Genomic DNA, 13,453 nt, shown 5'->3' on the forward strand with positions numbered 1-13,453 from the left:
TCTCTTTCCCAAATATAATCCCTAAACTAAACAGTAGAAAGTAGAAACCCTAAGATCTAAAACTTCTTATTCTTTTCTCCTTTACCAACGAAACCCTAACCCCACGTCACGGCGGCATGGAATCGTCTCCACGTCTCTGGTCCGCGGCTTCACCTCCTCCTTGTGATGTTTTCAGTATCCCATATCTCTTTTCAGTGTGTAGCACTATGATGTTTTGATGCATGTGGGAAAATTGCAAATTATATTGTAAGAGGCTTGATGGTTTTGCATTACAATATCAGAACTGCGTTCATGCACCAGCAGCTATTCAACTGGTTGTGAGTTTGGTGGAATTCATTCAAATAGTTATGCTCTCTGATCAAACATTGTGGTTAACTCATATCAATTATCAAATGGTTGCGAGTTTGGTGAAATTCAAATCAAATCTGGCAGTTAAGCTGTTTTTTTTTTTTGGTTGTGAATTGGAAATCGGGTCGGGTTGAGAAAATTGCAAATCGGGTTGGGTTGGGTTGAACACAGCTGGGTTGGAAATCGGGTTGGGTTGGAAACATGGGTTCCTCGGGTTGGATCGGGTTGGCCTCAACCCGACCCGAGTTGCACCCCTACCCCTACCCCTACCCCTACCCCCCACCCCCCCACACCACCACCACAATCACACACACACACACACACACACACACACACACACACACACACAACCCAAAAAAAAGAGGAAGAAAAACGTTTCTATGGTGTAGGCGCATATGTTTGACTATAGACACCACTTGCATCACTATGATAGATTTGCTGAGCATATCTCTATGGCATATGGTATGACTAGTAGATGTGATGTTCTGTCTTTTTTTAATTGTTGTAGAGTATTCAAAGCGTCTGACTGCCTTGTCTTTTTTCTAGGGCTGGCAGCGCAAGCTTGATCCAGATTACAATGTCCTGCACACGCTACAGGCATTTTTATTTAAAGCTGACTGGGCACAGTCGCTTTTCTACACGATTGAAGGACTCATGGCACCATAAATGGCTCTCTCACTCCTTGTTCTTCCCAAACAATTGACAGCCTGACAGCTTATATATATAGATACTTTCTTTTTTTTTCTCTACAGGGTAAATCCTCTTATTCTGCAGAAATAATTGCTGGTACGGTCTGTATCTGCATCTTATTACCCCATTGTTTGGTTTGGTGTAAATTTTCTGTAGGAAACTTTGCGCCCTTTTGTATTAGTTATTTACTTTTTCCTGATCAGAATAATGCACTTGAGATTCAGACCTGCACGAGTGAAAGCAGTTAAAAGGGACAACATAGTAAAGAAAGTAAAGTGCTAAAACCTGTTTTCTTTGGATGATGACCAAAGGTTGCCAGAGCGGAAGCGAAGGATCTCAGGAAGGTGAGAAGCGGGAAATGTGAAGGGTCGGAGAATTTTTTTTAGTAGTTAAATATTTTTTAAAAAAATTACCAAAAAAATATAAGAAATAATTATATGAACCAAATATTAAAAAAAATGACTTAAATGACTTTACATGTAAATACTAAGAAGAGGAAGAGAAGAGGACTAGCAAGAGACAAGGAGGGTAGATAGGAAACGCCCTTCCCATAGAGTGGGATACGCGCTTCCCATAAAGTGGGAATCGAATTTCCCATAGAGTGGGAATCGAATTTCCCATAGAGTGGGAATCGTGTTTCCCATGTTTCCGAAATGTGATTCTCAAATCGAGGAATCGAGAAGATTCCCGTTTCCGAATTGATTTTTGGGGAATCGAGACTCCCCATTCAGAGTAGAGATTCCTGCTTCCTTGTGATGACCTTTTAATATTAATTTGCCATCAATATTTGAGACATTTTTGGAATCTGTACTCATGATTTTATTATGCTACAAGGATAGTACTGTACTTCATTATTTAGCATACCATTTTTTTTTGTAGTCTTCTGATTTTGATCATCCTCATTATCTGAGAAATGTTGACATCTATGTAACAGGTCCCAAAGAGGCTCCATTCCTATAAAAAGGGCCATGTCAGACTCATGCAGAGGGCATGCATGTTGGCACAACTATGATGAAAAAAATCTTAATTCATGTATGTTTCTTTTCTTTAGAGATTCATCTGTAGACTACTTATGTTGTTTTATCTACAAGTAAAATCACATTATTTTATTTTTATAATGTTTTATATTTGGGACAAAGGCTTAGTTGAGTTGAGTTGAGTTGAGTTGAGTTTTATATTTGGTCTTATCATAACTGTATAGACATATTTGGGTGTCACATTTCTCCTGGGACATGTGTTGTCATTTGTATAAGTTACATAATATTTGTGTTTAATTAGTTGCTTTCTTTTGTTAGCAACCAAAAAAAAAAAAAAACCCTGCTGCATTACAGTCAATCAAGTACATATTCTTTCTTTTTCTTTTTCGGGTAAAAATCAAGTACTTGTTCCTTTGGAAGAATACTGGGAGTTGGGTCTTTAGGTCAAAAGTGGGTCCCATCGTGCACTAGGAAACATACTGTCGAGAGTGGGAGTATCACATACCCACTTATGTGAGGGTGTTTATGTCTTTTCTATGTAACCCTATTCTCATATATTATATTTCCGTGTGGAAGAGGGTGATACAAGTCTCTCATTCTTTCCTCTTCATTTCTTTTTCTTCTACCATGGAAGATAGGATACCCTTTAACATGGTATCAGAGCCAAGATTAGAAGATTCTCCATCCTACATCAAAGGTGAAGAAGTACATACCCCTTCCTCTCTGTCACTATTTTGTTCTTTTTAGTTTTTTCATCAACCCTAACCCTAACCCTAGCTACCCCCCCCCTCTGTTGGGTTTTTCTTCTCAACCATTGCCGCATGCCTCTAACCCTTAATCTCTTGGCCTTTTTTTTTACGCTCGAACCATACTCGCAGGCACCCAAAACCCTATTCTACCATTGTCACCCCAGCTCCCGAAACCCATTTTTTGGTGGATTTCTATCGCCCAACTGTACTCGCATACCCCAAACCCTATTCTTCCATTGTTACCCACTCCCAAAACCCATTTTTTGTGACTTATACTACCCAAACCCTAACTTTATCCCATAAATACCCTCCCAATAGTCCCTAAAACCTTTTTCTTTTTGGGTTTTACACCACCTAACCCTAAGCGCACCCTTCCCATATCTTTCTAGCATTGCCTCCTCTTCCCCACATCGTTTTTGTTTCATTTTTCTTCCTCATCAGCCCCTAATGCCCTTTTAACCTTCTAAATCTTCGTATCCATGGTTTAAACAATCATTGCTCAACTTTTTCAGCCCGTTGTTGCTTCCGAGGTGATGTTTGATGATTCTTTATCCTTAGTGATGCGTTTGTGTGGTGTTATCGACTCTTTTTATCCCGAAATCACGTACTGATATGTGCGACCGTGTATGTTGGCGGTTTCGTTGGTGACTTGTATGTGCTTTGATGGTGGTTTGTTGTGGCAGTGATTTGGTGTTGGTATTTCTAGTTGTTATTGGTGATGCTGCGTAATGTTGGTGGATGGTCGTTGCATTGTTGGTTCCTCATTGTTATTGGTTGTTGTTGATGTCGCGTTGTTCGTTGACTTGTTGTTGGTGCCGTGTTGGTACCTGCTTGGTGGATTTTTGGTGATTCATATGTTCGCGTTTGTTGATGATTTGTAGTTGTTAACTGAGAATTTAGAGAGAGAATTTAATGAGTTAGGGTAATCTCCCTCTGACTCATATCTTTATACTAAAACATAAAGGAATATACAAAGTCCTAAATGCCCTTAGGCAAGTTACATATTCCAACACTCCCCCTCAAGCTGGAATGTAGATATCATATATTCCTAGCTTGTTACATATATCATTCAATTTTGACTTATTCAAGGACTTTGTAAACATATCAGCTAATTGGTCCCCTGACCGAGTAAACATAGTACAAATCTCTCTTTTCTGGATTCTTTGACGGATAAAATGACAATCCACTTTAATATGTTTGGTGCGCTCTTGGAAGACTGGATTGTTGGCAATGTATATTGCAGCTTTGTTGTCACAATAAAGCTGCGAAGGAGAAGATGAAATGAAGCCAATTTCAGAGAGAAGTGAACGTAGCCAAATAAGTTCCGTGCTTGTCTGTGCCATTGCCCCTGTATTCAGCCTCTGCATTGGACTTAGCTATAACATCCTGCTTCTTACTCTTCCATGAAACAAGATTGCCACCTACAAATGTACAATACCCAGTGGTGGACCATCTATCTGCTGGGGATCCAGCCCAATCTGCATCAGAGAAGCTTTCAACTTTCATATGGCCATGTCTTTTGAACATCAATCCCTTCCCTGGAGCCCCTTTCAAATACTTGAGAATCTGTATCACCGCAGCACAGTGAGAAGTACGTGGAGAGCTCATATACTGACTGACAACTCCAACAGCATATGAAATATCTGGCCGAGTAACCGTGAGATATATAAGTTTACCGACTAGCCTGCAATACCTGCCAGGATCCTCCAACAACTCTCCTTCTTCTGGAACGAGTTTCACATTAGGATCCTTGGGTGCAGAAGCTGGTTTAACTCCAAGATTGCCTGTTTCATTTAGAAAGTCCAAGACATACTTTCTCTGTGATAGGAACAAGCCTCTAGAAGAACTAGCAACTTTTATCCCCAAGAAATACCTGAGCTGACCCAAATCCTTAGTAAAGAATTCCTTTTGCAAAAAGGTTTTCAAAAGCTGTATACCTGGTGAATTGCTCCCTGTGATGATTATGTCATCCACATAAACTATCAACAAAATACACCCAGCTGAAGAGTGATAACTGAAGACTGAGTGATCTACTGCGCATTGTTTTAGGCCAAAGCACATGATTGCCTCACTGAATCTCCCAAACAACGCACGCGGAGATTGTTTGAGGTCATAGAGTGACTTGCGTAGGCGACACGTAGGAGGAAGTCTCCCCCTGTGCAACAAACCCTGGTGGTTGCTCCATATACACCTCCTCAGTCAGGTCGCCATGGAGGAAAGCATTCTTCACATCCAGCTGATGAAGGGGCCAGCAATGATTAACAGCAAGAGACAGGAGCACACGTTACATCCAGCTGATGAAGGGGCCAGCCATGATTAACAACAAGAGACAGGAGCACACGTACAGAGGGAATTTTCGCAACTGGACTGAAGGTCTCTGTGTAGTCAACACCAAAAGTCTGAGTGTATCCTTTCGCGACTAACCGTGCTTTTAAGCGCTCGACAGTACCATCAGGGAGGTATTTGAATGAGAAAACCCACCGACAACCAACAGGACGGGCACCAGGGGGTAGGAAAACCAGATCCCATGTATCATTACTAGGAAGAGCGCCCATTTCGAGGTGCATAGCATCACGCCAGCCAGGATGTTCAAGAGCCTCAGCCACTGATTGTGGTAAAGACATAGAAGACAAGGAGGAAACAAAGCTCTGGAAGGTACTGTGAGCTTATCATAAGAAACAAAATTCGAAATAGGATGTGCAGTGGAACGGGATCTCGTACGAGATGCAATAGGAGAATCAGAAACAACAGAGGAAGGCAGAAGAGAAGATGCCTGAGAGCGGGAGAGAGATCATCGGCTCAGAAGATGATTGTGCGAGAGGAGGTAGACGAGACTTATCTGTAACTTGGCGCCGCTGATACTGCTGTGTAATTTTAGATGGAGCTGGCTTCTCCAACATGGCAGAAGAAGTAGAATTTGCAGAAGCTGGCTGCACGAAAATAGGAGATGACGGAAGAGAAGCAGATAGATCTGGTAAGGGAAGCGAGACCTCGGACTCGAGAGAAGGGGTGAAAGATGCCGCGCCATGTTGGAAGAATGCCTCAGACTCAAAGAACGTAACATCTGCTGAGACAAACCAACGATAGCCTTTCTGCGTATGGGAATACCCCAGAAAGACACAGCGCTCAGACCGGGGATCGAGTTTGTCACAGCTAGGTCCAAGGTGATGAACAAAACAAACGCATCCAAATACATGAGGTGTCAGAGGAAACTGTTCCTTACTAGGAGACAAAATCTCGAAAGAAGAAGCACCCTCTAAGACGGAGGAAGGAAGTCGATTTGCTAAGAAACACGCCGTGAGAAGGGCATCACTTCAGTATGCCTTAGGAACACTCATCTGAAAAAGAAGAGTGCGACCTACTTCAAGCAAATAATGAAGTTTCCTCTCAGCAACACCATTCTGTTGAGAGGTGTACGCACATGAAGACTGATGTAGAATCTTATGTTGGGAGAGATAGGATTGAAAGCCATTAGTATCAGAAAAGTATTCTCTAGCATTGTTAGTACGAAGACATTTAATATTGCAATTATATTTATTCTTAATTTCAGAATGAAATGTGCGAAAAGCAAAGAACACATCAGATCGACTCTTCAGTAAATATAACCAGGTCATGCTTGAGAAGTCATCAATAAACACAATAAAATACCGAAAGCCAGTACTAGACGCGACCCTAGAGGGTCCCCATACATCAGAATGGACTAATTCAAATGGACTAGACACTCGACTAATGACCTGGGATGGAAACGACACACGACGGTGTTTCCCGAGTTCACAGGACTCGCACTGAAAACTAGAAAAAGGTCCGGGAACCAGAGAAATCTGCTGCAGCCGCTGAAGTGAAGGATGCCCAGGCGACAATGCCACTGAAATGTATCCACAGAGCTATGTAAGACAGTAGGCGGCCGGCAGTCAAGATGATAGAGTGCATCTACCTCACGACCCGTTCCAATCGTCTTCCCAGTCGAGAGATCCTGAAATAAGCAGTAAGAGGGGAAAAATGAGACAGAACAGTGAAGAGATTTAGTAATTTGGCTAACTGAAAGTAAACTAAATGGTGATTTTGGTACACATAAAACAGAAGATAAGGTAAGAGCAGGATGAGGGGAGATATGACCAACACCAGTGATAGGTGTAGTGGACCCATCAGCAAGGGTGATAGACTGAGAGGGAGACGAGAAAGAGCGAAAAGAATGAAGCTGAGAAGAGTTACCAGTCAGGTGGTTGGATGCGCTAGAGTCAATGATCCATGACCCTGAGCTAGATAGAACGGTAGTGGGTGAACTACTTGGCTGGGCGAAACCTGCAGAGGGAGGACGAGAACGGAGCCTCAGACGCTGGAACTCCTCATAATTGGCACGGGATAATGTATAGGCGGAATCCGCTGGTGCAGGAACAAAAGCAGAGGGAGCGGAATCTGAAGCAGAAGCAGTTGTAACTACCATGTGAGCCGAGCGTACCTGATGAAGCTCGGGATGCAGGGTATAGCAATGGTCAATATAATGTCCCTCGCGCTGACAGTGAGTGCAAAAAAAACGGTCACGACCAACACCAGAACGACCACCACCACGGCCGGCACGGCCATATCCACGACCAGAGGAGGCCCCACCACAAGGCGGACGAGTACTGCCATCATAGGTCGCGAGTAAGGGAAGGAATATCGCCAGAACCGATAATCTGCTGACGAAGATGCATGTACTCTGGACCTAAACTCTCAAGGTACTGCACAACACGGATCTGATCCCTCTGACAGGCAACCTCTGTGAGATCCGTGGTAAGCGGCATGTAAACATCAAGCTGCTGACATAGGCCAACGAAGTGGCTGTAATGGGTGGCAAGAGGGAGATCACCACGGCGGAAACGCACCTACTCAGAATAGGTAGAGCAGATTCGACTAATGTTTGCCATGCCAGAGTAAAGAAGAGTAACCTGATCCCAGATCCGTTTCGCAGTAGGCAGAAGCATCAATGGCCCAGAGACGTGAGGGGCCATACTCTGCCACAGAAGGGTACAAACAAGAGCATTATCTTGTTCCCATCGATCAAAGGTGGGATACGTCGTAGGAGGAGGATCACGCCGAATGACGTGGGCTTTCCCACGGGCAATAAGATACTTCTCGACGGTTGCTTTCCAAGTAACGTAGTTTGCCCCATCCAACTTAACAGTAGTGATCTGTGGGAATGATCCATCCACAGAGAGAGATGATGACGAAGAAGACGCCAAAGAGGGTGTCAGACGAACACAAGGAGCCACTCCTGTGGAAGGATTGTCAAGCACCTCCTCCATAACAACAAGCAAGAAAGAAACAGACAAGCCAAATCAAGACGAATAATAGTAGATAACTGAATACGTGGGCAAACTAGGACACGCCAAGAAAGCTAGACACGGCTCCAAGAATGATGGTCATCGACGAAGCTTGACAAGAGGGAAGACATGGGGCACACAGAGGAGCCGCAAAGACAAACAAGAATCAAAGTAGGATAAGAGATGAAGATCTAACACATAGTAAGAGGGATAAAAGAGTTTTAGGCGTTATCGAGGGATGAGAGGAAGAGGACGAAAAATGATGTGGGTGGAAAAACTTGGGGTGAGGGGCTTACCTGCAAACCTAAAAATTGGGGGCTGGGAAAAAAAAAAGTCAGGGGTGGGGCGGATTGCTGCAGTGGAAATTATTTTATGGGAAAGTGAATTTGTGTGGGGGGGAGTGGGGGAGAGGGGGGTTCAGAAAATATTTTCCAGGAATTTTTTTTTGGGGGGGGGGGGGGGGGGTGTGCAAATCCTCGTTCCTGGAAAAAACTTTTCCGGCCAGGAGATGTGGGTGACTGCAACGGGGCGAGCAAAGGGAGAACCAGCGGGGTATGCGCGGGTGGAGAGGGAGGGTACCGTCCGGTCGATGGAGACGACTCCTTCTCGACAGGAAAAAGACAGCGTGCCGTTGTGCCTTTGATGAAAGTTTGCCTGCAGTTGGGGTTAGGGTTTCACGACGAGAGGGAAGGGGGGGGGGGGGGGGGGTTCGGGTATGTGATGGTGGCGGAGAAGGTGGAGGCTGAAAGAGAATCCTAGGGATCAGAAAACCCTAAGGCTCTGACACCATGTTAACCGAGAGTTTAGGGAGAGAATTTAATGAGTTAGGGTAATCTCCCCCTGACTCATATTTTTATACTAAAACATAAAGGAATGTACAAAGTCCTAAATGCCCTTAGGCAAGTTACATATTCCAACAATTATTATTCTAGATTTGTTAGTTTTGGCGGTGAGTAGTTGGTGTCTTCCTCGTTGAATTGTTGTGTAGTTTGTGGTGAATGGTGGTTGATGATTGGTACTTTCTTGTTGTTGGTTGTTTATGTTGTGGATGTTCACTATGACTACTCTTGTATCATCCAGTACTGTTGCTGGGTCCTCTACGACCCTCCCTATGGTTTCGATGACCTCTGTCAAATTAAATGGCACGAATTATCATGTGTGGTCTCGGTCTGTTCAGATTTACCTTTGTGCACAAAGGAAGACTACTTATATTACATCAGATCCACCATCGAGAGCAAGGAGTGTGTTCAGTGGCACCAAGAGGATTCTCACATTCTGACTCATCTTTCATAACATGGAGCCACAGATTTAGGAACATATGATGTTTCTTGACAAGGCTAAGGATATTTGGGATCACGCTACGACATTGTATTCTGAGGGAAAGAATCTGACATGGATTTGTGATATGTGGATACTTACTCAGCACTACAACGTCTACAGCATGGTGATAGACTTGTTTCTGAATATTGTTCTGAGTTCGTCCACTTGTGCGTGTAGCTTGATACATTTTAGACCTGTTTCTGAATATTATTCTGAGTTCGTCCACTATGTTGGCAAACCAGAAAAGTGTCGTTGGAGTGGTACAATTTCTTGATGGCTTGGAGCGTGAGTTTTACCCATTCGCTAGTAGATTGTGGGACAAGACCAAGGAAGCAGGATTCTTCCTTGGGAGCCTTCGATTCCCGTTTTGATTCCCGCTTTCGATTCCCGCTCTGGCAACCTTGGACAAGACTCTTTATCGTCCCCTGACAGAGACCTTTCCCAAAGTTAAGCGTGTTATACGGATAGAGGTCCTTGATGATTCATTCATTGAGCGTTCTAACCTTGCCGTGCGCACTGGTTATGGTCGTGGTATTGGCAGAGATTCAGGGGGAGGCCGTGGTGTTGGTGGCCGTGGATCCTGTTATTGTACGCATTGTGGATTGGAGGGCCATGCTGTTGATTTCTGCTATGACTTATATCCGAAGTTACGGGCCTCCGGTGTCGCTCATCATGTTTTCGATACCACTACAACCAGCTCCTCTACAGCCCTTCTACCGCTCTACTTCTTTCGATACTCTAGTCGTTTCGTGAGCTGAGTATGAGGCTTTCTTGGGATCACAGGATAGAGGAAAACAAGTCACTGCCTCACTAGCTACGGAAGGTAGCAACCCATCCTGCTCTCTCAGTCGTTCTAGTTCATGTCTCATTGACTCTGCAGCCTCACATCATATGACTGGTAACAATAGACTCCTTAGTTCCTTTGAGCCTACTTCTACATCTACATCTACATCTGTCACCTTGCCTAATGGGACGATGTGTCATTTTTCTGGTACATGGGACTAATCGCTCAGCCCTCATTCGTCTCTTTCATTTGTTTTATGTGTTCCTAGTTTCCCTTGTAACTTACTTTTTGTTAGTTGACTTACTCACCATCTTCGATGTTCTGTAACCTTTGTTCTCTCTTATTGTACTTTTCAGGATCTAGCGACTGGGAGGAGGATTGGTTTGGGCCATGAGATGGGCGGACTCTACTACTTTGATAGTGAGCCTCTCTGCATACTGCTTTGCATACGTTGGCTGACTCATTCATGTGGCATTGTCGCCTTGGTCACCCTCCGGCGGATCGGCTGCAGCACTCTTCAGTTGTGTCTAGCCCAGTTAGTCATTTTCATTGTGAGTCTTATGAGTATGGAAAACACCATCGTGTTTCCTTTCCATCACGGTCGGTTAGTCGTGTCTCTAGTCCCTTTGAGCTAGTTCATTTCGATACTTAGGGTCCCTATAGAACTCCATCTATATTGGGTATCATTATTTTATTGTATTTGTGGACGACTATTCAAGAATATCTTGGTTATATCTAATAAAAGATCGTTCTGAAATATTTAGTATGTTTCGTTCTTTTATGTTGAGATTTCTACCTAGTATTCATGTTCTATTAAATGCTTGCGCATTGACAATGCATGTGAATATTTTTCTGTTTCTAATTGATTTCAACAGTTCTTATCTAGTCAGGGCATTATTCACCAATCATCCTGCGTCCATACCTCTTAGCAAAATGGTGTTGCCGAGAGGAAACTTAGGTATCTTGTTGACATGGCATACACCCTTCTGTTTCAATTGTGTGTTCTAAAGACATATTGGGCTGATGCTGTCCTCACATCCTCCTTTTTGGCTGTTGAGAGAGGTAGAGAAGAGAGAGAAAGTGAAGGGTGAGAGAAAAGATTGAGTTAGGGTTCTCCCCCTCACTCATGTAATATAAATAATAAAGAGTAAAGTACAAAGACAAGTATGCCCTTGGGCATTACAATAAAGACCTAAAGACCTGTTAACACTCTCCCTCAAGCTGGAATGTAGATATCTAACATTCCTAGCTTGTTACTATTATCAACTAACTTAGCTCTACTTAGAGGCTTCGTGAACATGTCTGCTAATTGATCTGTAGATCTGGTAAACACAGGAGATATGTAGCCTCACTGAATCAAATCTCTAATGAAATGACAATCCACTTCAATATGTTTGGTCCTCTCATGGAAGACTGGATTCGTGGCAATGTAAATGGCGGATTTGTTGTCACAGTATAACTGAGCTGGAGAAGAAGGAGGAAATCCAATATCTGAAAGTAAGGAACGTAGCCACATGAGTTCGCCACTCGTATGAGACATAGCTCTATATTCTGCCTCGGCACTGGATTTAGACACGACATCTTGTTTCTTACTTACCTCCAATAAGTAGACCGCCTATCAGCCGGAGATCCTGCCCAGTCTGCATCAGTGTATCCTTCAATTCTCTGGTGCCCATGCCTCTGAAATAACAACCCTTTACCTGGCGAACTCTTCAGATATCTCAATATATGAAGTACAACGCCCAGTGTGAAGTGCGAGGTGAGCTCATAAGCTGGCTAACAACGCTAATTGCAAAGGTAATATCTGGACGTGTAACGATAAGATAAATGAGCTTACCAACTAAGCGTCTGTATCGCCCTGGATCTTCTAGCAGGACTCCCTCCTCAGGGAGTAATTTCATATTATGGTCCATAGGAGTTGAGGCAGGCTTGACTCCCAAACAACCTGTCTCATCAAGAAGATCCAGAACATACTTCCTCTGTGAGAGGTAGATACCCCTCGTTGAATAGGCAACCTCAATGCCCAGGAAATACCGAAGACGACCCAAATCCTTAGTAGAGAACTCTGTCTGAAGGAAGGATTTGAGCCTCTGAATGCCACCTGTATCGCTACCAGTGATAATGATATCATCGACATATACTATCAACATAACATAACCTGCCTGAGACTGAAAACTGAAGGAGTGATCAACTGCGCACTGCTTCATGCCAAAGCGAATAAGTGTAGCACTGAACTTCCCAAACCAAGCTCTCGGAGATTGTTTGAGACCATAAATGGATTTCCTCAAACGGCAAACAAGAGAAGATCTCTCCCCCTGAAAAACATATCCAGGAGGTTGCTCCATATAGACCTCTTCCTCCAAATCACCATGAAGAAAGGCATTCTTTACATCCAACTGATGAAGATGCCAGCCATGATTCACAGCAAGGGATAGCAGGACACGGACAGAAGGAATTTTCATAACTGGTGAAAAAGGCTCGCCATAATCAATCCCATATGTCTGCGTGTACCCTTTGGCAACAAGTCGAGCCTTAAGGAGCTCAACTGTGCCATCAGGAAGGTGCTTGACTGCATAAACCCAGCGACAACCAACGGGGCGAGCACCATATGGTAGAGGGACCAAATCCCATGTCTGATTGGCCTGAAGGGCCAGCATCTTAAGATCCATAGCCGCCCGCCAGCCTTGATGATCAAGTGCCTCCTGTAGAGTCCTAGGTAGAGAAATAGAGGACAAAGACGAAACAAAACTGCGAAATACAGGGGTGAGAAAGTCATAAGACATAAAAGAGGAAATGGGATGAGCAGTACTGTGAGACCGAGTGCGAGAGGCAATGGGAGAGTCAGAATGTACCTCAAAAGTGGGGATCTCCGGCTGAGATGATGATGGCTCGGGCGGGGCTGAATGAGTAGCAGATTTGGCCCGACGCTGATACTGCTTCAATGGTGGAGGTAGAAGGGTTGCACAAGGCGCTGACGTCGGCATAACAGTAGAATCAACTGTAGGGGAGGAACTGGACACCGGAGGTGTAGAAACAGGGATGAGATCAGGAAGAACCGGAAGAGGAAGAACAGGAGTATGCGAGAAATCCTCCTGAAGTGTAGAGGGGGAGGGATCCAACGAGCTAGACGGACTAAAAAATGACTGAGTCTCAAAGAATGTAACATCCGCCGAGACAAAGGATCGTCGCAGGCGAGGGCTGTAGCAACGATAACCCTTTTGGGTCCGAGAGTAACCTAGAAAGATACACCGTTCGGCCCGAGGATCCAACTTATCTAATCCT

The 13,453-nt window shown here is 44.0% G+C and overlaps 2 protein-coding genes across 14 annotated transcripts in view; one reads left to right on the forward strand and one right to left on the reverse strand.

The window, feature by feature from the left end:
• Positions 1-10,930, forward strand: part of LOC143856316 (uncharacterized) — a 56,509-nt gene extending 45,579 nt beyond the window's left edge. For 2 of the 13 annotated variants that reach the window (XM_077366509.1, XM_077366512.1), the window contains exon 5: positions 1,973-2,377. In XM_077366509.1, coding sequence (XP_077222624.1) covers positions 1,973-2,050 — 78 coding nt within the window. In that variant the 3' untranslated portion in view covers positions 2,051-2,377. Of the gene's footprint in view, positions 1-894; positions 1,383-1,972; positions 2,378-10,527 lie in introns of those variants that run through there. The other 11 variants (XM_077366500.1, XM_077366508.1, XM_077366501.1 and 8 more) reach the window with 11 other exon arrangements.
• On the reverse strand, positions 7,396-8,049 carry LOC143855770 (uncharacterized). Its single transcript, XM_077365838.1, has 2 exons — positions 7,693-8,049; positions 7,396-7,629 (listed from the first exon to the last, which is right to left on the reverse strand). The coding sequence occupies exons 1-2, from the start codon at positions 8,047-8,049 to the stop codon at positions 7,396-7,398; spliced, it is 591 nt and encodes a 196-aa protein (XP_077221953.1).
• Positions 10,931-13,453: the final 2,523 nt, after the last annotated feature.

This window comes from Tasmannia lanceolata, unplaced genomic scaffold (genome assembly GCF_043159265.1).
Source record: "Tasmannia lanceolata isolate RefF3 unplaced genomic scaffold, GAP_Taslan_0.1 ptg000023l, whole genome shotgun sequence".
Classification (NCBI taxonomy): Eukaryota; Viridiplantae; Streptophyta; class Magnoliopsida; order Canellales; family Winteraceae; genus Tasmannia; species Tasmannia lanceolata.